Source organism: Cavia porcellus, unplaced genomic scaffold (genome assembly GCF_034190915.1).
Source record: "Cavia porcellus strain 051 isolate PalLab524CR breed Dunkin Hartley unplaced genomic scaffold, mCavPor4.1 scaffold_22, whole genome shotgun sequence".
Lineage (NCBI taxonomy): Eukaryota > Metazoa > Chordata > Mammalia > Rodentia > Caviidae > Cavia > Cavia porcellus.
The window spans coordinates 64,923,387-64,948,200 of NW_026947505.1; the positions used below are offsets into that span (position 1 = coordinate 64,923,387).

The window sequence follows — 24,814 nt, forward strand, 5'->3', positions numbered from 1 at the left end:
AATGAAATTATGAAGTCATACTCCAGGAATAATTACAAGGCCTGTACTCAATTTCTCTGCCTTCTTTCTCATCAGGTGATCTCCGTAGGCATCGAGCCCCATATTATTTCATGGTAATAGGTCTTCCCCAGTCAGCATTTCACAGTTTAAAAGGAGTAAAAAGTACAGCTCTATTTTTACTTCTAATAGTTAATCTTGATCGTCAATCTGACTGGCCGGAGAAACACCTAGAAGTAGGAAAGCACGGTGCCTGTGCCTCTGGGTGGCCAGGAGTGTGACTGTGGAGGCTGTCCGGCCCTGACCCTCCCTCCGGGGCTCTTCCCAGCTCTCCGGGCTCTGCCTGCCAGTCGCCCTGAGGTGAGCCGCCTCCTCTGCTTGTTCCACCACGGAGCCTGTCATGTCAGCACGGCCCCCTCCACTGAACACTGAGCCCTGCTGACCTCTCCTTCTCTGGGGTGCACCTATCAACTGTTTTGTCCCAGCAAGGGAAAGGCAATAACTATGTTTACTGAATAAATCCAGCACCATTTCCAACTCATTTAGCAACTCCTTTATCTTAACATAGTGACTTTAAACTGTACTCATGTTTTATTTACTGGAAGTCTAATCAAATTCATTCCATTACTACAGTTTTTTTTAAAAACAAATATAAAAAAGACTCTTAGCTTCTTTACAGTATTTCAGCTATTTATTCTTCCAGAAATTTAAAAATACAAATAAGTCACACTGAAAAAAGGGAATGGATTAAAAGTACAAATAAGTGGAAAGAACTTGACACATTAAAACCATTCAGGCTGCCGTCCAATACGTAGCCCTGTGGACAGATGCAGGCTTCCTTAGAGCGTCCTGTGTTTAGCTGTCCTTCAGGCACCCTTCCGGTGAGGTCAGGAGTGACAGCTCAGAAAGCTCGGAGTCCTTCACTTTCTCTTTTTTTATTTTAAAGACAGGGTCTCATCCAGTCTGGCCTTAAACTATGTGTCCCAGCACTAGTGACTGTCCTGCCTCAGCCTCTGGAGTGCTGGGATTACCGGTATGCAGCACTGCGCCCAGCTTCCCTACGTGCTTTACTCCGTGGCTGCTTTTAAGTGCCCATAATAAAATGCATTTTCCGTTAACACACACAGACATCGGCCACTTAGAGATATACCTAGGTTTATACTGCCAAAATCGTCAAATACTATGAACTAAACAATTTTAATTAGAAAAGCCCTGCAAAACTATTAAGGCTCAAACAGCAGACAATCCCACATGACAAATTTTTAAATTCAACAAATTACTCTCTCATCCTTGACAGTGTTCCACAGGACTTATAGCTCCACAAACACACACACTGGAAGTCACTATAATGCCACCCTAGGAATTTTTACCTGATGGAATCTTTTAAGGTGGAGAATTAGGATAGCTGGAACGGCAGAAATGAGCAACTGCTTCCTGGCGGTAGTGTAAACTCCCTCTTTCTTTTCTGCATAAAACACAGTAAGTATGTAAAAGTCTTTTTATACATTACCTACAATGTAATACAGTGTTTATAAAGAAGCATCCTATTACATTTTTAAAAGGTTAAAGAAACTGGACTTCCAATTACAAGGTGTCTATTTCCTTCCAAAAGACTGCTAAAATCGGGGCTGGGGATTTAGCTCAGCAGCATAAGCGCCCGCCTTGCAAGCAGGCAGTTGTGAGTTTGATCCCCGGTACCGATAAAAAGGAAAAACACACACAAAAAAAGACTACTAAAATCAAAGTTTCATAGGGCATTTTTTTTTATCTTATCGGTACGGGGGATCGAACTCATGACTTCCTGCTTGCAAGGCAGGTTCTTATGCCGCTGAGCTAAATCCCCAGCCCCCATACAGCATTTTTGAAGTACACAAAATAATGAGAGAGAATAGAAGAGACAATACCTGCCAAAAAGCTTTGGGCCCTGGAAAGCAGATGTACTACAGTTAACTTACACCAGTGCCCTCCAATCTAACAGCACCAGAAGCACAGCTATAGTAAGTTTAGTCTAACAACTCTGCAGCAAAGGGAGAATTCACAACATGGGGAATCACAGGACATTTCAATAAAAGGTTGTTAAAAAGGATTTATGGCAGGATTTTAATATGGACAACTACAAACTTAAGTCGTATTAATGCACATAAATTGCTATTTTTTTTTCTTTAGTTACTAGTGTAAGAAGAATGTCTTTATTCTGATGCTTTAACAGCTACAGCCTGGTTGACATTGGAGGACAGCTTTACCCAGGGCTAATTCATAGACACGGTAAACAATTAATGTGCACATTTCATATGCAGACTGATAGCCCAGAGTCCATACCCCATCTGCCGCCTTTATTGGGCTGTTACACTCTGGACCACACTGGACCCCCCTGATCACCCCAGAGTCAAGTACCAGTTAATTACAAATAGCCCCTAAACTCGAGTCCACGAAGATTATTCAGGCAGTCGATACAGTCTCCTTTACCTTGCCTCACCAAGCCTTCCCCCAGAAACTATGCTCTCTTCCTGCCTCATCCTGGTCTTCCCCAGGTGGCCCTGGATAGCATGGCATGCTCCTACTTCTTGGGAATCGTAACAGTTTTTTCAATTGCAATCCCTTCCTGGTCTCTTGGCCTTGTTGTACCTGAATAAGAATAATACCTATACTTTAAAACAATTAATAACAGTACTTTTTCTATTTAAGCCTAGAGGTGCACTAAAACTTTCTTACTTAACAACCCTTCCTTTCCCGTTTTTCTGTGGTCAGAGAACAGTTTTCTCCATATCACAACTTCATGATGCTGTAAGTTGACAGTTTTTTCAAAGAATCTTTTTCAAGAATCTTGTGGCTTTATTAAAAATAAATGTCAGTAAGTCCTATATAAATGTTCCGTGATTACAAATTAACTGCTGTGCTACTTTGCATAACATACAAATAATTAAAATCTTCCAACTTGTATCTTAAGCTACAGATTGATAAGACTTAGGAAAGACATTAGTCTCCCTGAAGATACAATAAAAAGTTTTGAGACACTTCAGCAAGATTTTCCATAGCTAGTTCCCTCATACAAAATTAAGTGGACTTGCATTTTCAAAGCAGCGGTGTACATTTTTTGCTCTTCAATTTATTTCAACAAAAATCAACTGAAAAGTGATCAGAAATCTGCTTGCCCGTGTGGTAAGTGATAAGGTCAACCAAGGATAAGACAGTTCCGTGCCAAGAAGGCCAGGCCCGGGAAGAAGGAAGGGCCCACGCAGCCCGCCACCACACACAGCAAGGCGCCAAGCGCGCCTACCTGCAGAGCCGGCCTGGGGGCGCTGCCGCCGCTCCCTCCCGGTGCAGTTCTCGCACAGCAGCCTGTTGTTGCCCATCAGCAGCTCCACGGCTGTGAACTGGTGCAGGCAGGACTGCACCGAGCACTCCCTGGACGCCGCCGCGTAGCTCTGGGACAGGGTCTGGAAAGCAGCCTGGGGGCTCCGGGCCCTGCGCCCCGGCTCCCCGGGAAAAGCCCCCGGAGCCCTCGGCGCCGGGCTCTCCGCGTCAGACCCCGCGGCTCCAGCGGGGGCGCTGCTCAGACACAGCCCGGAGAGGCCGGCCGCGCCCTCGTCGCTGCTGCCCGGCCCCGGCCCCGGCTCCGGCCCCGGCTCCGGCTCCGCGGCTCGGGCCCCCGCAGGGCGCCGCGGCGGGGCGCAGCCCTCCCACTCCGAGGCCTCGCTGTCCGCGTCCGCGCTGCTGCTCTCGGGCGCGCAGGCCGCCGGCCCGCTGCCGTCACTGGGGCTCTCGTTCTCGGGGGGCCTGGCGCCCCGCCGTGGGCTGGCGCCCCTCCGATGGAGGCCCGTCTCCTCTCCGGACGACAGCCTTCTCCCCGGTCCTCTGTCGTGGCTCTGTAAGTTGACAGTGTTTTCAGAGAAGAGAACCTTGTGGCCTTATTGGAAATAAGTTTTGTCACTGAGTCCCATTTAACAGTCACACAATCATTAAACACTGTGCTGCTTTTCTGAGGTCCATTTCCTAATTCTACCGGACTAAGACCAACAAAGAGAAGACACACAAACATGTACTTCTAACTCAAAAGCAAAGCTTTACATGAGAAGCAATAGCGGTTACGGGTTTGCAGGACTAGGCTTTTTATACGCGAGCTATGAGGAGACTTTCTCTTAACAGCCTCACTATGTACTTTAGGCATTCTCCTGCCTCAGCCTCCTGAGCTACCCGTATGCTGCCATGCTTGCCTGGAGGAGACTTTCCAATACACCTTTCTTGTTTTGTTTTGTTTTGTTTTGTTTGTGCAGCGGCTGAACAGGGCATTCACACTGACCTATATCCCTAACCCTGTTTTTGGGGGAATTTTGTTATTGAGACAGGTCTAAGTTGCCCAGGCTATTATGACAGTGTCCCCTGGTTGCCATAGCTCTGAACCAGAACCTTTGATTTGTATCTATTTTAATTGTTGCGTTTGATTTGTGTCTATTTTAATTGTTGCTACCATTACTAAGTTGTGTCAACCTTGTTTCTTGGGACAGTGCAAATATGCAGGTTTGGAGAGGGGTAAAAAAAAAACCCAAAAACTCGTACTATGATTTAGCCCAAGATTTTTATGCTACCAGGAAAGTTTCATTACAGGCTTCACATAGCTGAAAGTTCACATTATAGTGTTCTTTTCCTGAAGGGGTTAACCTAAGGGTAAAGACAAAGATGGTAAAGACTGTCATGGACCACACGTAGATTACTCACTTTTAGTGATTCAGGAGGAAACGAAGAATTAGTTACAAAATGTCTGTGCCTCAACTTTGTCAGCTTCAGAGTCAGGAAAATAAATTAGTTCTCACATTTATTAAGTATTCTAAACTCTCTGAATTAAAATAAGGCATTTATTTTTACCATGAGTACTTAGTCTATCATAGGCACATAATAAATAACGAAGTCTACTGTAACATCCAGCAAGTTCTGCTATGTTCAATTTATGTAGTGGTTTTGAAAATTAAACTTTCTTCTTCAATAGTAATACTACTGGTCACTAGGTATATACAGACCCTAATAGATTTTCTATAACTTGTCCAAGATCTTGAGCTAACAAAAATATTGCTCAGAATCTAATTTGTTTAATTTCTAATTCAGTAGCTTCTAAACTCAGGTGATTATCAGAATCACCTCAAAAGATTTACTGCTGTTTTTATTTTTTTTTTATTTTATTTTTTCCTTTGTATCGGTAAAAACTCACACCTACGGCATCACCACTTGGAAATGCTGAATAAGGAAAAAAGAAAAGGTGCAAAAGAAAAGAAAGAAATGCTGAGTAAAGAGGTCTGAGGTCCGGCTTGAGAATTTGCCTTGACAAACAGGTAATTAATTCTGATGAGCAGCCAGTTTTAGGAACTTTTGATCAAGATCATTCTATCCATCCTTTTACCCTCCTAAAGTGAAACAGTAAAATGCCCACTCTTATTCTTGTTTTGTTTGGTGGACAAAGCCTATATGTGATTTTAAACTTATAATACAAATTAGGACGAAAGATTAGTAAGATTATCCTGAAAGATAACTGAGACTGCATGCAGGAAGCTGTTTTCAGAGGTAACACAGAAGAGCGTGATTCTGGAACTGCTTGTCCAGGCTCACGTTCAGACTCTGCTGCTTGTCGTCAGTGATGCTGGAGATATACCTGGTATCTCACATTCCAATCTCCTCATCCACAGGACAGACACCACCTGCAGTGGCTGTCGTGTGAGTCAGCGAGACGAAATGCACAGCAGTACCCACAGTACAGCCCATCCTGGGGAGCAACGGGGTGCTATCAGTGGTGACTATTGAGCACGTCATGAGAGAGCTCACCCTGGTCTCCCTAGGCACTGTCCGGGTACAGGCATGGCACGAAGGACCTGAGACATGGCAGCGAGGAAGACAGAGTCCATTTCTGTCCTTAGAGTTTACAACCTACCCAGAGAAGCAAGTATGGTAAACAGCGAGTGTCAGTGGGAGGCAAACCTGCTACCGTGTGCCTTGTGCAGGCCTTTTACATTCCCGTGCCTGCTGCCCTGCTGCTGGGACCTGCATGAGCATACGCCATGTTCATCTCTTGATTCAATAGAACTAACTGATATAAAGATCAAAAATAATGATCACACCATACTTAACTCAAAAGACACGCCGGGCGTGGTGCTCACGCCTGTAATCCCAGCACTCGGGAAGGCTGAGATGGGAGGATCGTTGCAAGTTCAAGACCAGCTTGGGCTACAAAGTGAGCTCAAGGCCAGCCTGGACTGCATAGCAAGACCTCGCCTCAAAAGAGACCAAAAAAAAAAGAACTCAAAACACTGGCTACATATTATTTTTCTTTCTGTAGTCGTCATTTTGTTTTTTGAGACAGGATCTCTCTATTCATTGAAGTTGGCCTTGAGCTGAATGTGTAGCCCAGGTTGACCTTGAAATTGCAGCAATTCTTGTACCTCAGCCTCCTGAGTGCTGGAATTACATGGTGCCACCATGCCATCTCAATTCTTGTTATTTATTTTTGCTTTTTTGAGACAGGGTCTTGCTGTATAGTTCAGACTGACATTGAACTCATTATTTAGCCCAGACTATGGCAATCCTCCTGCCTCAGCTTTCTAAGTGCTGGGATTACAGGGGATCTGCCACCACCTCTAGCTCCTATTGTTATAACAAGAAAACTACAGATGCCATAGAAACCAAAGGAAGAACTAATCAGAATTGAGTGGGTCAGAGAAGAACAGGATTGTTCCTGGCAGGGAGCACAGCAAGTTCACAGGGTCCCAGGGAAGAGAATTAACAGAAGTTCAGGAAATCTAGCTTGCGAATGGAGTAATACAAATGTGAGGAGCAAACTGGCAAATCAGCTCTTGATGCATCCGTTTTGTGGATCATAGACTTATCTGAGGAGACTGCGTGACTAGTGCCACGGCTCAGAAATCCTGCCCTGACTGCCTTGTGGACCCGGGGGCTGAGATGGACAGGCGCTGGACACTAGCGACCAGGCAGAAGCCCACACGGCTCCCTCAGACTCTTCCGGACAATTTTGGTAATGCTTTTTTGCTTCACACACTTTTCCGGGACAACTCTTTTATTCACCTCCTTTTTTACACACTCAGTGTAGATCCTACACCTTCCCATCAGCTACTGCTCTCTCCATATAATATTATTTTCTTCGTTCACATCTTTATATTTTTAATCCAGTGCCTCTTTATTACTCCTCATACTGAACTTCGTGAGGTTTTCATGAGGTAACTGTAATGTAAATTAGCAAAAAGAGGTAAAAATTTCAAGGATTTTCTATCATATCAGTACCTTTACCTCTTTACTGAGTCTAAAAGATATAAAGAACTATTTTCATTACGTACACCATTACACCTTAAGTAGCAAAAACATAGTCTACTTTAAATCTTGAAAATAAAAAACTGACAAAAACATTCAAAGAAATACATCTTTCCTCTTTCTTGAGTATTCTTAAATTTCTGAGGGGTAAATTATAAGCAAAGACTATGTGATAAATGAAAATTTCCTTGCAACTATTTTATCCAGAGTTGGAAACTACAAACTCCAAGATTCTGTTTCTTTTAATCCCTTAAAATAATTACATTGGACAAATCGCCATTTTTCAAATACTTCTGCATAATACTGAAAGCAGTGGAAAAATGATGAAACCAGTAAAATCTCTTTGAATATACATTTTTTAAGAGACAGGATCTCAACTATGTTGCCTAGACTAGTCTCAAATTCTTGGGCTCAAGTGATCCTTTTGTCTCAGTCTCCCAAGTAGCTAACCTCAATTCCTCCAATCTTCTTAAATTTATAGTTTTTAATTTTTATATGGTGCTGGGTATAAGATCCAGAACCTGAAAAACACATACACTACCACTGAGTTACATTCCCAATCCTCAAATCCATCAAACATTTTGTATACCTACTTATAGTAGTATATTCAACCACTTTAAAGTTTCCTTGTCAAAAATTGAACAGCCAGGCATGGGGACACATGCCTGTAATACCAGCACTTGGGAGGCTGAAGCAGGAGGACTGCCACAAGTTTGAGGCCACCCTGAGCTACATAGTGAATTCAAGGCCAGCTGAACTGCACTATATGACCCTGCCTCAAAAAACAGAAAGTAAACAAACAAATAAATGAAATAAACAATCAAACCTTATTTGCTTCCAGACCTAAATGCCTTAGAGAAGAAATGAAGGACACAGAAAAATCTGTATGAGAAGGCAACAGAAAATGAAATATCACTGAGAATGAGAAAAGTGTTTTTAAAAAAATCAGCAAATAAATTGCCAAAAAAGAAACTGAGATTAAAGAAATTAAAGAAACATGACAATCAATTACAATTCAAGATCCTGTTAAAATACCAAACTCAAACTTTAAAAAACAAAAACAGTATGAAACAATTATAGAGATTTAAATAATGATTAAATACTTAGTGTTACTAAGAAGTTACTGATATTTTTATTTATAATGATAGTACCATGGTTACATTTTTATAAGGAATATCTTGTGCATTTTTTTCTTTTTTCAGTGCTGGTTATCAAGCTCAGAACCTTGAGGGTACTAGGCATGCACTAGAGAATGAATTCCCAACTCCTACACAATATCTTTCAGAAATACACCTTGAAGTGGATGTTTGCTATTTTTTTCTAAATAGTCTGGGGTGGGAGAAGAGAATAACATGGGTAGATACCAGAAAGTCTGATTAGCGACGAGATAATAATTATGAAGCTGAGAAATGGGTGCACTGGGTTTAATTATACAACCTTCTTTACTGTTTTTATATACTTGAAATTTTTCTTAGTAAAAAGTGTTAAAACCAGATGTCTAACAAATAAATGCTCATACACTTACCTTATCCTCAGAGGAAGGCTGCTTGTTGGCAGCTTTAGACTGAGCATTTTCTACAGCATCAGCACCACTGCACTGACCATGGTCTGCCTCCTGCAAGCTTCTATGTTTATTCACTTTTCCCAGAAATACAGGTTTTGAAACCTATTTGGACAGCAAATTCTGTTAACAAATAAATCCTAGATATCATCATCTTTTTAAAATTCCTAACTCACTTGAAATGCAGAAAGGTAATTTTTTAAGATTAACTCTCAAAATACAAAGCATAGGAATTTAAATCCTAGACAGTAAGAATTCTAGCAGGGCTGGGGATTTAGCTCAGTGGCATAAGCGCCTGCCTTGCAAGCACATGGTTCTGAGTTGGATCCCTGGTACCAATAAAAACAAAAAACAACAACAAAAAAGCATTATATCATGCAATTATGTGTACAAAGACAAGACTCCCAGATGTCTGCTAATATAGTCAACAAATGTCTAAATAAATGAAGGGATAAGTACTTTTATAAAAGTCTCATAATTATGTTTTTTCCTTACCCTTTCTTCTATTATAGGAAGTGAAATATCAATAAAAGGATCTTTCACTGTGGAGATCTTCAAAAGAAAATAGAGTGAAAACTTCAATTAGAATTCTAATATAAAAGTATAGTTTTATAACATATCAAAGAAATCAAACTTCCTGCCAACTTAAAATTTTAAGTTAAAATAAAGTATAAAACATTAAGCAAAAAATATTTAAAAAGCAGAGATACATACAGTATTTTATAGATTCTTTAGACTAACTTTTTAAAAATATTTTTTATTTTTGTTAGAGAAAAATCAACTTCTATGTTGAGTATTCTAGAAATTTAAGTGATGCCCACCATGTAGACATATTCTACGTGTGATAGGCTAGAAGAAAAAATAGTTTATAATCCTAGAAGGGCAAGAAAAGTTTTCCATAATCTAGGACAGAAAAGATGAACATAAAAACTTCCTTTTACCATTAAAGTCTGACAAAAAAGTTTAAGCCTATCAAAGAAATATTTCATACTAAGCAAATCAAAATCTATAAAAATTTATACATGATATAAATTGTTGTTAAAAACGTCATTTAAGATGGAAATTACTAGTGGAGCATGAAAGTGCACGCCTGTAATCTTAGCACTTGAGAGGCCAAGGCCAGAGGATCATTGCTAGTTTGAGACCAGCCAGGGCTACACAGTGAGCTCAAGGCCAGCCTGAACTGCATAGTGAGACCCTGTCTTAAAAAGACAAAAAATAAACCAAAGAAATAAAATAAAAATAAAAGTCAGGGATATAGCTCAGCAGCACAGCACCTGCTTGGCAAATGCAAGTTGTCATTTCTATTCCCAATACAAAAAAAAAAAAAAAAGAGAGAGAGAGAAAAAGAAAAAATATTATTTCCAAATTCAAAAATGAGTACACACACACACACACACACACACACACACACACACAGAGCTTCAGTATGTCATATAAATGTAAGAGGCCAGGGGTTTAGTTCAATGGTGTAAGTGCCTGCCTGGCAAGCGCAAGGTCATGAGTTCAATCCCCAGCACCAAAAAGGAATTACGTTTTAGGACATTGCAATGTAACAGTTACTCTCTTCACGGAAGTTTCTCATTTCAGTCTAAACAGATATATATATTTTAGCATATTAAGATAGGTCAAAAGCTCTACATAGGTGTGTCAAGTGGGAAATCACACACCTAAACATTTACTTGACAAAAGTAAAAAGTATGTCTTTCTCGGAGCATAGGGTATATTTTAAAAGGCTTTTAGAAACATCATTCATTTTTAAACAACTGTTCATTATTATTTGTAAAAGAAAGCATAATCAAATGATGTGCTTTTAGTCTGTTCCATAAAGTGAATTTCAGAATACCTACATTTGCACATTCTTCACACATGACTGTGCTAGTTAATTCACCAATAAAGATCCGGTCTATGAAGTTCATTTTCACACCTTCTTTTCCATATGCTGTAAAAGTCATATCTTTTTTAACCAAAAAAAAAAAATCAACCATCCAACAGTGTTTAATGCTATTATCTATTCAAAAGGAATCTGAATCAGACAAATTTCCTGTATCACACTCAATGTAAACTTACACTGTCTTTTTCTCCTTTACAATCGTGTAGAGGAGATTAACTACCAACTCTCACAGTCTCCAGGAAATAATGAACCACTCTTAAACTTAAGAGGTGGACTAGAAATTAACCACCACTCACACCACACCTTGGCTTCTCCCCTGAAACCCTCAGACCCTGCTCTAGCACCTAAAAAATAGAAGGATTAGGGAAACGATTGGGCTTTCAGGACTGCAGATGCCAGGACTGTGGCTCTGAAAACTCATTGAGAAGACAAGTAAACACCCGCATAGTATAAGGAATTAACGTGGGCAATTTAACAATTCATCTAACCATACATACAAACATGCTTAGTAATACTTCTACAATTTAAAATGGTTTTTCTTAGGAAGCATTTATAAATCAAAAGAGACTGCCTTTGATATGATTTTAAAGAATCTGAGGTTGGAGAAAATGGCTAAATATAGTAAGCTTCAAATGGGTTTAAGCTAAGCAATGAATACAAGTGGCTACATTTTACTGTTATCTCTACTTTAATAGAAATTTGAAAGTTTCCTTAATAAACCATGAGGGAGAAAGTATATTAACTGATATTCATCCCTTTCCAACTTCTATTTTTTGGGCTTCCTTCAAGTTTCATATAATGCTACCTTCAAGTTTCATATAAATAGCATTTTAAATCATTTGAAGCAGTATGTGAGGCACTAAATGACACACAAGCTTTATATTTGCCCAAATTAATAAATACTTATTAACTAATTACTTAGAAATGCTACAGTGAATTAAAATGTTTCATTAAGAAAAATGGAAAAGATTACAGAAATGGAAAGCACCTGGACTGGTATTCCAAACATGCACTAGATGGCACTCTCCCAACACAAAGATTAGAGAACATAATTCAGAAACAAAATCTCAGCATTTAACAGAGTTTTGGAGCACACAATAACAATATATGTATCTTTGTTTATAAATTATAGACATGTAGTATGAAAATTATAAAAATATAAAAATAGAGGCTAGAAAAGAAATAGGTAAAACATATTTTTAAATGTTTTCTAAAAATGAGGACAAAACTAGGCCTGGTGGTACACGCCTTAAATAATCATTATTTTTGCCCCATATTCACTTGATGAAGACAGCAAATATGAAGAGTAGCCAATAGATCTTTGACTTATCAATTCTTTCAGCAATTGGCTTATTTGCAAAAGTCTTTGGAGCACTTAAGTACTGCAGCTACACAAAACTACATAAGACATAAATTTACTCAAAGCACCAAAATGATACAACATAATAAATGTGAACTTATTCAGGGAAATAGTCACTTTCAACAGTATTTCAAGTCATCCTTGGAAATCCTTACATAGGAGCACCAATCTGTTTATGTGATGATATTAGCTTTATTTTTTAAAAATTCACATGCATGCATTCTAACATTTTCTGTATCCCACTAGAACATCTTACAGTCACTTTTGTAAGTATATCCTCCTTTTAAGGCCACTATTGTAGAGAATTAGTTTATATAATGCTCAGTCCTTTTTCTGCTGGAAAGAAACTTTGAATATTTTCTACTAGAAAAATATTTTAACAGTCAACATACCTTTGACTTTCTTTCTAGTTTCATCATCAGCAGTTTTAGTAGTGGGGTTGTTAAATGCTTTGAGAATGCTAGCTTGTATTCTCTGTAAAAAAAAATCAAATGAGACATAATTTTGTTGCAAAAGAAAAAAAAGTCAAAGAGAAACTAAAGCTGCAGTCTTCCCGGAGAATAAAAACACATCATATCAGATTCCAAGATACTTCCCACTGTTCAAAAGAAAATTCACAGCCTTAAATATTTAAATTGAGTGAAAGAATAAAAACAAATGCATTAAACAATCAACTTAAAGATTTAGAGAAGGGACATCAAAACTAACTTAGAGGGGCTGGGGGTTTAGCTCAGCGGCATAAGCGCCTCCCTAGCAAGCAGGCAGTCGTGAGTTCGATCCCTGGTACCAATAAAAAGGAAAAAGACAAAAAAAAAAAAAAAACAAACAAACAAAAAAAAACTAACTTAGAAGCAAATAGTTTAATGGAACAAAAACTGAAGGGAATAAGTGAATCAAAAGTTGGTTCTTTAGGTAGGAGATAAGCAAACCTCCTAGGTAACACATAGTGTCACCCCAAAGAAGTAAGAGAAGTCACTGACCAAACTGAAGAAAGTTTAACACACACAGACCATTCTGCTTAAACTTTCAGGTAATGATTTTTGAAAACTTAGTGAAAGTACACAACTTTCCAGGAAAGCACAATTACTAAATTAACCACGGGAGAGACATAAAACCTTCTGACGAGGGGGATGAGAGTGGGGTGTTTACATTGTTAAGTAGTATTCCTTAAAAAAGCATCAAGCCCTAACAATTTCACAGAGAAATACCACCACATATATGTTCCAGGGCATATAAATAGAAAAGGGTAAACTTACAAATTATTTTCATAAAGCATAATACATGTTTACAATCCATTCACTAGTATCACTTATGAAAAAGTCCAAAAATATCAACAACAGAACAAACACAGCAGCACCCTAAAATAACAGTACATCGTGACCAAGAGGCTTTTAGTCGTGCCCTAGGAGTACAAATATATTAGGAAATATAATAATATAGCATCATATTAATGCATTGAAGGATAAAAAATTGTAAAATCCCTGGTTTCATAAGAAATTACTAAAATGAAAAACCACTATGATTAAAGAATAGTAGGATACAGGACTATGAAGTCAACAGACTTCTCCTAAAAACAAAACCCAGCTTACGCAGAAAACAGAGAGCGCACTCACTCATCTGGTCCCTCACGCACCTGTCAGACGTGCTGACTGTAACAAGCCTCACTGAGAACACATTTGTTTGGTTTTAATTTGCATCACATAATGATTAGATTCATCGTGGGGAGTTGGGACATGTGCATAACACACCTTCATTCTTTTTACATCTCCTTCTCCTCCTTTCCCTCCATCTCATGGTCCCTTCCCATTTGCAAAAGATCTACCTCTGTTTCTTATTAATTATCTTTCATTTTGGTCTTTATATTTTGGGTGACTCATATAAGAGAAGCCTTTCAATATTTAAGCTTGTGTCTTATTTACTTCACTTAATATTATGGCCTCAGGGTGCATCCATTTTCCTACAAATGACCTAGATTTGTCCTTCTTTAAAACAGAAAGCAAGACTATGTTCTGGAGACTCTCAGCCTCTCTTCATTTAGGATTCCTCAGCCAATAATAGTAATAAGTCTGTGTACGTTACCCAGTTTGCAAAACTAAATAATTTGTGTTGTTTATGGGTATACAAGTAGCTCTCAAAACTATGAGAAAAACGATGGAATGATCTGCGGAGGATACCTGGGAATCAAACCCAGGACCTCACACTTGCCAGCAGGTGCTGCGCCACTGAGCTATATCCTTGGCCCTGTTTTGGCTTATTTTGTTGTTGTTCATTTATTTTTTGGCACACTGGGCACTGGAACCCACAGCCTCACAGACAAGCACACTGCCGCTGAGCTACACCCTTACTCCTTCTCCTCCGCAGCTGAGAGCAAGCTGTGGATTGCCATGCCTGGCCTAGGAAACAAGTATTTAAAGAGGACAAGGTAGCTTCTATGATACTAACAATACTACTTTGTGTGTGTGTCCAGGGATGGGACCCACGGCCTTGTACAGTAAGTATTCTATCACTGAGCCACACAGCCAGCCCTATGGTCTGCTTAATCTGTCTTTTAACTTGGGGTTGGGATGAGGATGCAGACGAGTGGTAGTGGAAAACTGTTTGTTAATATGTATTAAACTGCACATTCATATATATATTCTGTGTATGCCATCTGTTGTGAAACATATACTATATGTTTTTAATGTCCTTACCTCCAACAACTGCAAAAACAAGGCACATTTATTAGCTGGATCATAGTTCCATTCCTATAATTGCTCACTATTTTCATTAAATCTATGTTACAGTAAATGCAAGATTCAAAATACTTAAATACATACAAAGTAGGGTATAAAGTAAATATGAAATAATATATCACACTGTCATGAAATACATGCTAATAAAGTCAAAACAATGTCTCCAAGAAGATCTTCAAATACTGATATCCTCTAACTCAAATTCAGTAAATCTGAATTAGTATACTGCAGATATTGTATAAGTAGAAGTTAATTTTTATCATTTGAAAAAAATCTTTTATTGAACTAAAATGAAATTAGAATGATATAATTCTATGTAGGAGAATTATTTAATAGACTGAAATGGAAAATTCCAATAAACACCAGTATCCACATATAAATATTTAATATAACTAGAGCCTTTCAAGCAGCTAAAGGCAAAGATCTCTGATGTAAATTAAAACTATGCTAAAACTTAAACATTTTATTAACTCAGATATCAATTTCAATGATTAACGACTCTACCATGTTTTGAAATGGAAAAATGCAAAAATGGACATAACGTTAAAAGCTGGCACATCACTAAAAAAAGACTAGGAACAATGCAGTTATTTAAACAATTAACTCTTAAATGTTAAGTTTCTGCTTTTTCATGCACCTTAATTATTTATATTTTCTGCTCTAAACTTCTAAGAATTCATTAAAATAGGCTATTTATCAAGTTGAATAAAATAAATGGGTTTAGATCCTCATTGTTAGGACCCAGGCTTTTCACTACTTAGGTTAGAAGAAAATGAGAGACTTTGGTCAGGGAGGTGATTATAACTAGCACATTAATCAATCAGCAGTACAAAAGTTCACCTGAGTATATCTCCATCTTAAACTTCTTTCAAAAGCAAGAAAGAGTCAAACATTGTACAGTTTAAGTTAGTTAAAATATTCTGCCTTTAAAATAAGTCTAACAATGTATTGAGGTTTTAAGATAATAATCCAGTATGAATTTGGTGACAGCTCAAATGAGAAAGGAAAAAGCAAAGAAACAAATTTGAAAGCTGAAAAGACTGTCTATAAAAAAATTGCTTTTAGTAAATGTGATTATACATTTCTGTATATGAGAAATGTATATTCCACACAAATGAATTGTATTCAGTTCAGCAAGAGTATATCCCTCAACTCAATAATCAAAAGAGAAGAGTTTATGAAACAATATGAAAGGAGGTCAGTATTCAACCATTACTGAAAGATTCTGGTGGCAGACAGAACACTGTAGTCTTTCTTCAATCAAAAAGCACATGGCTGTGACACCCTCCAACCATACCCGATCAACAGCTGTGGCATTCCCAGGCCAGACAATGAGCTCCCGCCTGGGGACTCACTGTAACTGATCGCACAACTGTTCTCACTATGAGACTGAACAGATCCACAGACCTGACACTGTAATTTTGTCCCAGCTTTCCAAAGGCCTCACATAGCAGAAGACAAGAGTTCAAAAACACACATTGCTTGTGTCTTTATGATACTGTGCATCCCAATGCACCATTCTGATCAACAGTAATTTAATTGCAACACAAGTTGCCATCAAGTTATAGAAGTGAAACAGAAAAAGTGAAGGATTTTGTTGTTTTGCTTATAATATAAAAAAAAAATCAAGGAGGTGGTTTTTAACCCATTTTCAGTGTTACATGACCACCATGTAATAAACATAGCTCTCCAAATCTTGGAGCAGAGGACCACTCTATCAACTAATAGTCTGAGTTAATTTGAAAGTAACTATTATATTATCCATAGGCCCAGGAACATCATACTCCATTTATCACTCATGATACAAAGAATAATCTCTCCTCACCTGGTCATTAGGCACCCACCCCTCAATGAGAAATACACTATAGTTACTGGGTTAAATTTAATTCAATAGTGGAAACACTGCCTCCTAGTGAAATAATTTTGATTAAATTTTAAATAATAGGCTTAAAAATATTATTTATACTCATCACGATGTCCAAGCAATAAAACTAAACTTTAATAAGCAGTACTATACGATATTAGAAAACCATTTATCTGGGCATCAGAAAGACTGAGTTTGAAATTCTATCCTAATTATAATTTCCTAAGTCCAAGAAAATATGATAAAAAATTAGCTCATATCCCCAAAGCTTTATTATAAATCTCTTAGTTCATTGCTTTCAAACAAAAAACAGGTAAAGCATAATGCACTTAGTATCCTATCACTGTTAACCATTTATTCAAGTAACAAAATATTAAAATAACTGTTACTGTGCCAAGAAACTAGTTCATATAACTTATTTGCGATACCATTAGTTTTGTTCTTTTCCCAACTCAAATTCCCAAAAGAAGCTGCCGTTAAGGTTCAGCACAGACAATACACTGAACATACATTTACTGAACACTGTGCCAGCACAATGGAACAGAGACAATCATAGTACCATTGTCTGGGAAGATCGCAATTCAAGAAGATGACAGACAACGACATTAATTTAAATTAAAGGTAATGATTCATAATTTTAAAAATATATGAAAATAAAGAGGTGGCAGATAGCGAGAGACATCTCCAGAAATGAATTCAACTAACTTAACTGAAGGTCAAAAGGGCATCAATTAAAGATAAGGACTATAACACATACTGATTTGTAGCCTAAAAGAAGGATTAACTCATTCTTGATTTAAGGTAATTTAGAAAGTCATATTAAAACCCTACACTGTCTTAGCTAAAAACCAGCTATTGAATGTACAGAACTGCTGGGCATGGTGGCACACACCTGTAATACCAGCCCTCTGGAGGCTGAAGCAGGAGGACCACTGCAAGTTCAAGGCTAGCCTGGGCTTCACAGCAAGTTCAAGGCCAACTGGAGCTACAGGGTGAGACTCTGTCTCAAAATTACATAAATAAATAAATAAATAAAAATACGAGGGCAGTAAGTGGGGTAGAGTTCAGTGGTAGAGCCTGCCATGCATAAGAAAAAGTACATAATAAATAAATAAACAGAAAAGGCTACTTTGTCTCCAATGCAAGACCAGTTTTTCATCTGTTATGCCAATTATACTTTTGATTGACAGGGGTGGCCCACAGTGGTATAATCAGAGAGTACTTCCAAGGCTCAGTGCAGACTCAGTAGGACTGTGACAAATGGTTACAATGTCTCCTATGTGTAAGAAACTGGGATGCCTTAGTCTATTTCCTGTTGCTATAATGAAATACTTAACACCAAGTAATTTATAGTGACTAGAAGTTTATTTAGCTTATGGTTCTAGAGGTTCAGACATATTATGCTGTAATGTAAAAATTACATCATATTTGCATAGAACCACGCCCAAATTTGAATTTTACTAATTTAACACTGAAGTCAGTAAACAACCAATGCATCCGAGTCATGGACAGCACTGCAATAAACACTGGGAAATCTGTTCATCAACTATTCCTTCTTTTCTAAGAGTCCCCTGATTCACAAGGCTGAGACTATGCTGCCGGTCACCACTCACTGATCCCGGAGCAGAACCTAATCCAACATGGAATGAAGACATTTCATTCTACTGGGAATCTGTCAGCCCATTTCCTGTATATGTGGACCTGTAGCATGCAAATTACAGTTGCCACACACTATCATTTAGACAGAGAAAAAACTACTGAGTTTGCAAAGAAATAAATGAAAACCTACAGAGACAAAGATACTAGGGAAATGAGGTGAATGCTTCCTAGATTTCTGATTTCTCTTCTGCCTTTATATTCCTGAGATATATCCACGTTGGCCTGGATCTGTAAGGGTGTTTGTCTGTTTCTTTCTTTGTTTCTGAGACAAAGGTCTCTTAAATTTCCCAGGCGAACCTCAAATTTCTGGGCTCAAGTGATCCTCTTGCCTTAGCATCCTAAGCTCCTAAGGCTGCAAGCGTGCACTGCCCTACGCAACCAAGATTCTCTTTTCTTTATTTAAGCTAGTTTAAATTGATTTATTTCATTTACTGCCAAACAGCATTAACTAATAAAGAATAGTGGGGCTACAAAAGGATGAAAGAAAGTATCACAGAAGAAAGGAATAAAAAATATAGGATACTAAAAATAAAATCAAGTGAACTCTTACTGTATTTTAAAATTATAATAAAATTCTTTCTGTTGTGTATCCTTTTCTTAAAGAAAGTATACAATTAAACATTAAGAAACCTGACCTTTTTTTCTTCTGTCCTCACAGCATCCAACAAATAATGAAGAAGCTCCTGACTATCCTGTTGTTGGAAATCTTTAAATCGAGGAGCCCTATGATTTAAAAACAAATCAGGAAAAAAAACAATAATCATTCCACAGGTCATCAACAATGTCAGTCTTACTTAAAATCATTTTGAAATAATAATCCAAGACTCAATCACTACTCTTTCAACTAAGGAGAAAGACAAAATGTGATTTTTGTTCCAATCAAGATGACTTTATAAACGTACACTGAGAACAAATGACTATAATTTATTAAACAAATACTGTAAATCAAGTCCGTACTAACAGTTTCAAGTCATAATGTCCACAATGTGGCTGAGACATACTGTTTTCTCCAGTTTATATATATGAAGGCTTAGAAGGAGGAAATAACCTGCAAGATCTTATACAGCTAAAAAATGAAAGCATTCAAACCCCAGCCACTGTTACTTATCTTTCTACCTTAAAGAATGAACAGAAAGGCAGGTATTCATATTAAAACTTAGGACTATAAATTGGTATCTATGTGAATGTCTTTTAAGATTTGATAATTAGTGTTCTGTAATTAAATATCTTATGGTGGTACAAGACACATTTATAATTATTTCATTATGATATATACATTAAAACATATCTCATTTGATATGCACAATACTGTTAAAGAATGTATTAAAACTATGAACAGCATTTACACTGGCCAGAACTGCAGAACCAGCTACGCACCACTCCCATCAATCACGTCTTCTGACTAAGCCCGGACTTGAAGACTCTTCATACTGAGCACCCTAGTAATGCTCTAGTTGAGCCCCACTCCAACTGAGCCCAGAGGGCTAACCGAACTGGTAGTGAACCTAGCTTGCCAGAGGAAACACTTCTCAGTTATTCTTTTGCCAAGTAGCAGTAAATAACACCATGATGCTGGGAATACCGTCATTTACTCCCCCGAGGAGATGCCCTTTCTGCATATGGTAGAGAGCACCAACATCCTAGATCAGGGACAGGAAGGACAGAAACCAAGGTGGACACAAATTGCAACCCTACATGGGCCACCACAGCTAGCATCATGAGAAGCAGAAACTACACAACATATTTGTGCCGCAGATATCAGGAAAGATCGGGAAGTGGAAGATGACTTGAAGGGGAAATGGGAAGTTTTCTGGAATCTTCACTAGCCAGGTAACAAGGAGAACAACCAGATAGTTCATGCCTTTCAAAGCAAAGACATGAAGCGGGGCATGGTGGTGCCTATCTGTAATGAATGAATGAATGAAAGAAAGAAAGAAAGAAAGAAAGAAAGAAAGAAAGAAAGAAAGAAAGAAAAGAAAAGAAAAGAAAGAAAGGACGGTAGGAAGAAAGAAAGAAAGGAAGGAAGAAAGATAGATAGATAGATACAGGAAAGAGATCAACCCTGAACAAAGATGAAACCGCCTCCACTTCCTCTCCTCCAGTTCCATCTCAGCCATGCAACTACTTACTGCCTTCTAAATGAACCTGTAAAATATGTAATAAAACTGACTGAAAAAATACTACAGTGACCTACAGACCTCTAATAGAGCTTATCTGAGCTACCAATATCAAAAAATCTTCAAATTTAAGACCACAAAGAGAAAATCTACTGAACTATAAAAACAGTCTATTCAAAACAAAGGAAACACTAAATATTCATAAGAACTGTAACTTAAGTGAGAATGTTACTAAAACCTCCACATGACTAGATGTGGTAGTGCATGCCTGTAATCATGCTACTCGGAAAGGCTGAGGCAGAAGGATTACAAATTCAATATGAGCCTGGGCAATTTAGCGAGACCGTGTGTCAAATTGAAAAATTTAAGCAAGACAGAGTGCTTGCCTAATATGTGCAAGCTTCTGAGTTTAATCCCCCATTCTACAAAACAAAAACACAAACAAAGCAACTTCAGGACATACTAGGAGAATGTATGTATAAGCACAAAACAGAGACCATCAAGAAAGAGAAAAAACTGAGAACAAGAATCCGTGGCGATGTCTTGTGGGCAATGATGAATCAGTCATAGTCCCAAAACTCACTCTGCTACAAACATATCCACAAAACATACACAGAGAAATAAAAGCAGAAATGGGATTCAACATAAAGTAAATCCTCAGAGCAAAAATGGAACAAAAATCTATCAAAGACAAAAAACAAAACAAAAAAAGACTCACTGGGCCCGAAAGAGCTTAGCCCTATATTTTCAACATATTGTAACGTTTTGGGACAGTTTTATACCATTTATTTGGAGATAATGCAAACACATTCTAATTGGTGACTCTTAGCATGCTGGTCTGTGGGGGTTTCTGCTAATTCTGCTCGTTTGTTTTCTCTGCTCTCCGGTTTTTCCACTTCCTCCTCTACCCTTCTCACCACTTCCTTTCTCCTCTCCCTGCCCGAAGCTTTCCAGTTTTCAGCTGCCCTCATCCTGGTCCCTGGGCCGGGGCTAGGGCCTCACTACACCACTGTGACTGTGAGCAAAGCTGGCGCGGCCCCTCTGGGCTGGGTCTGTGTTCTCCTGAGGCCCACACAGCGTTTGCCTAAGTTCTTTCGGGCCAAACGAGTCTCTGATTTGGGGATCTCCTTGGATTCTGTCCAGTGACATTACCCCACATAAAAATACAAAAACCGAAATAGATCTAGACTAAACACAGGGGAAGGGTGAGTACCTAAATTAGAAAACAACATTAGCCAGGCACACCTGTCATCCCAGAACTTCGGGAAGCGGAGAATAAGAGCATTGATTTTACGTTTTTATTTTGTTTTGCATTTGTTTTTTGAAACAGAGTCTTGCTATGTATTCCAGGCTGGCCTCGATCTCACTACGTAGCTCAGGCCGGCCCTTGAACTTGGGGCGATCTTCCTGCCTCTGCCTCCTGAGTGCTGGAATACAGGTATGAACCACGAAGCCTAGTTAAGACGACGACTGAAAGTTTAAATCCAGTCCGGGCAACTCAGTAAAACTCTGCCTCAAAGTAAAAATTTAAAAAGGGATTATACTATGGCTCAGTGAGAAAGCCTTAGGGTTAGTCTCAGTACCACAAAAAGAAGGAAGGGGGAGAGGGAGACGAAGGAAAAGCAAACGCAAGGGAGGAAGGAAGGAAAGGAGGGAAGGAGAGAGGGTGCCATGAAGTGAGCTGGCAATACAATTCAGTGCAAAAGCCCTGGTCCACTCCTCAGCCGCGCACGCGCACGCGTGTGCACACACACACACACACACACTCAAAACAACATCGAAGTGGGCTGGGGATATAGCTAAATGGTAGATCACACTGCTGGACCTGCAAAACAACAACAAACAAACAAATAATAAAACACACCTAGGAACACAGCTAGAATACTACAGTACATAGTACTATACTTTTATTCTATCAGGGATTCTGGTGACTCTCAGAAGACCACAAAACATGCCACCAACACCACAACACACTGTTCAGCTGAGTACATTTCCTCAGGAACAAACTCCTCCTCCTGGCACCAGTACCCAAAGCCCAAGCACATCAGTACTAGTTTGCAAAATGAAGAAACACAGGGAGTGAAAGGAGTTCCGAAGGAGAGTGGACAGACACACCATCCTGGACCTTTTCAGAAAGAATGCCTGTGAAACCTGGAGAAGACCCGCACCAGCAGAACAGCACTGTGCTCCTATCAGCTTTCAGGATTTGACAGTGTATGTTTACGTAAGATACAAACATGGATGATGCTGTAAGGATACACAATAACGCAACACTGTTTTTGTAATTTGATCTGAGCCTTAAAACTACTTCAAAATAAAATCATTTACAAAAAGACAAGTAATTGAAGAAACTGCTCCCAAGAAGTAGTTGCAGTGCTGATAATCATCACTGTCACAGAAACTTCAACAGATTAATCCAACTTTAAAAAATCAATCAGGATACACATACGACATGGATGAATCACAAAATTATTATGGGCAAGAGAAAGAAGCCATATTTTAAAGTATACACTATGTTCCCATTTATATAAAATTCTTAAAAATGGAAACAAATAGAAGTAATAGTAACAAAAACAAGTACCCGGGAGAGAGGGAGTTTAGGGGAGGACGTCCAGAGGGAGGCATTACAGAGAGATAGAGGAAACTTTTTAGGATGGTGCATACATATTTTATACTGTTTATATGCATACTGTTTATAGCAACATGTATAAATCTGTTACATCCCACAGTATTCTTTAAAATTTACAGTTTATTGTATATAAAATATGCCTCACTAAAGCCAGTTAGAACATTTATCAATACAATCTGTTATTTCAACACACTAAAAAAGACATGTATTATTTTAGCAGATGTTCAAAAGCCTTTTTTTTTTGTCTTTTTCCTTTTTATTGGTACCGGGGATCGAACTCACAACTGCCTGCTTGCAAGGCAGGCACTTATGCCGCTGAGCTAAATCCCCAGCCCCCAAAAGCCATTTTTAAAAGATTAACATCCACTCTTAATAACAACTCTTAAGAAACAATTAACAATAAATGGTAATTTCCTTGTTCTGAAAAAAATCATTTATGAAAACCAACAGTTATCATTCTGGGAAAGACTGAATATCCCTCCTTAATATCACCACTTTACTACTGTACTGGAAGTCTTGCCAGTGATACAAAGCAAGAAAAAGAAGAAAGGCTGAGACTAGAAAGAAATAAATAAAACAATCTTCATCGGGGCACACTGGTATACACCTGTAGTCCCAGTACCCAAGAGACTAAAGAGGACCACAGTGCTTGACGATGAGTTCCAGGCCAGCCTGAACTACGTATCAAGACTGTGTCTCAAAAAAACAAACAAATGAACAAACAAACAAAAAACAGACCCAAGCATACATGGCTTAAATCTTTATCTGTTTTTCTGAAGTAGCTTTCTAATACATTAAAATAAATACAAAAATCTTAAAATAAGTATAAAAATGCAATTTGAAAACTTTTCAAATAATGTTGATACAGGAATTCTTTTCCTAAGAATTTATTCCATAAACATATTCCCACAAGTGAAATAAGACATCCACACAGTCACAATACACACACACTCAAGGTATATTCATTTGTATTAAAATTTAAAATTATATAAAATACATCAAGGAAAATAACCAATTTGTGAACAATTTGCATATAAATGCCCATGTATGCATCACTTTGGAAAAAATAAGAAACAGGTGCTGCAAGTGGTGCATCCCTGATCTGAAAATCCAAAATCCAAAACATTTTGAATACAAATATAACACACAGTAAAAAAAAAAAAAATCCACACCTTACCGCATGTGATGGGTTATAGTCAAAATACAGATGTATTAAAAATATTGTACAAAATCACCGTCAGATTTTCTTTAGAAGGTATATATGAAACTTTGTTTAGATGTTTATATGAAACTATATTTGTATTTGGACCTTCTTTCAAAGACATCTCAATATACAACAAAAACATTCCCAAAGCAGAAAAAAATCCAAAACTGAAAATATTTCTGGTCCTAATGACCTCAGATAACAGTACCAAACCTGTAGTAGTTATGGTTGAGGAATAAGAGTAGGTAGAAATTTGAGTTTTCATCTATAAGTACTTAGTATCTTTGTTGTTGTTTTTTTGTTTGTTTGTTTGTTTTTTGGTACTGGGGATCGAGCTCATGACCTTACACTTACTAGGCAAGTGCTTGAACCACTGAGCTAAATCCCCAGCCCAGTACCTAGTATCTTAATAATATTTTTTTCAATTTTTATAAATCTTTATAAAATCAGGAAAAAGTTAGGTGTGGTGGTTCACAGGAGTCTTGGCTG

General features: G+C 38.1%; 1 protein-coding gene across 6 annotated transcripts in view; it reads right to left on the reverse strand.

The window, feature by feature from the left end:
* Usp45 (ubiquitin specific peptidase 45) overlaps window positions 1-24,814 on the reverse strand; it is a 62,578-nt gene that overhangs the window by 10,263 nt on the left and 27,501 nt on the right. For 3 of the 6 annotated variants that reach the window (XM_063233291.1, XM_063233290.1, XM_063233289.1), the window contains 7 exons: window positions 19,011-19,098; window positions 12,513-12,594; window positions 10,717-10,823; window positions 9,362-9,418; window positions 8,831-8,971; window positions 3,275-3,863; window positions 1,368-1,462 (listed from right to left, as the gene is read on the reverse strand). In XM_063233291.1, coding sequence (XP_063089361.1) covers window positions 1,368-1,462; window positions 3,275-3,863; window positions 8,831-8,971; window positions 9,362-9,418; window positions 10,717-10,823; window positions 12,513-12,594; window positions 19,011-19,098 — 1,159 coding nt within the window. Of the gene's footprint in view, window positions 1-1,367; window positions 1,463-3,274; window positions 3,864-8,830; window positions 8,972-9,361; window positions 9,419-10,716; window positions 10,824-12,512; window positions 12,595-19,010; window positions 19,099-24,814 lie in introns of those variants that run through there. The other 3 variants (XM_063233292.1, XR_010042040.1, XR_010042041.1) reach the window with 3 other exon arrangements.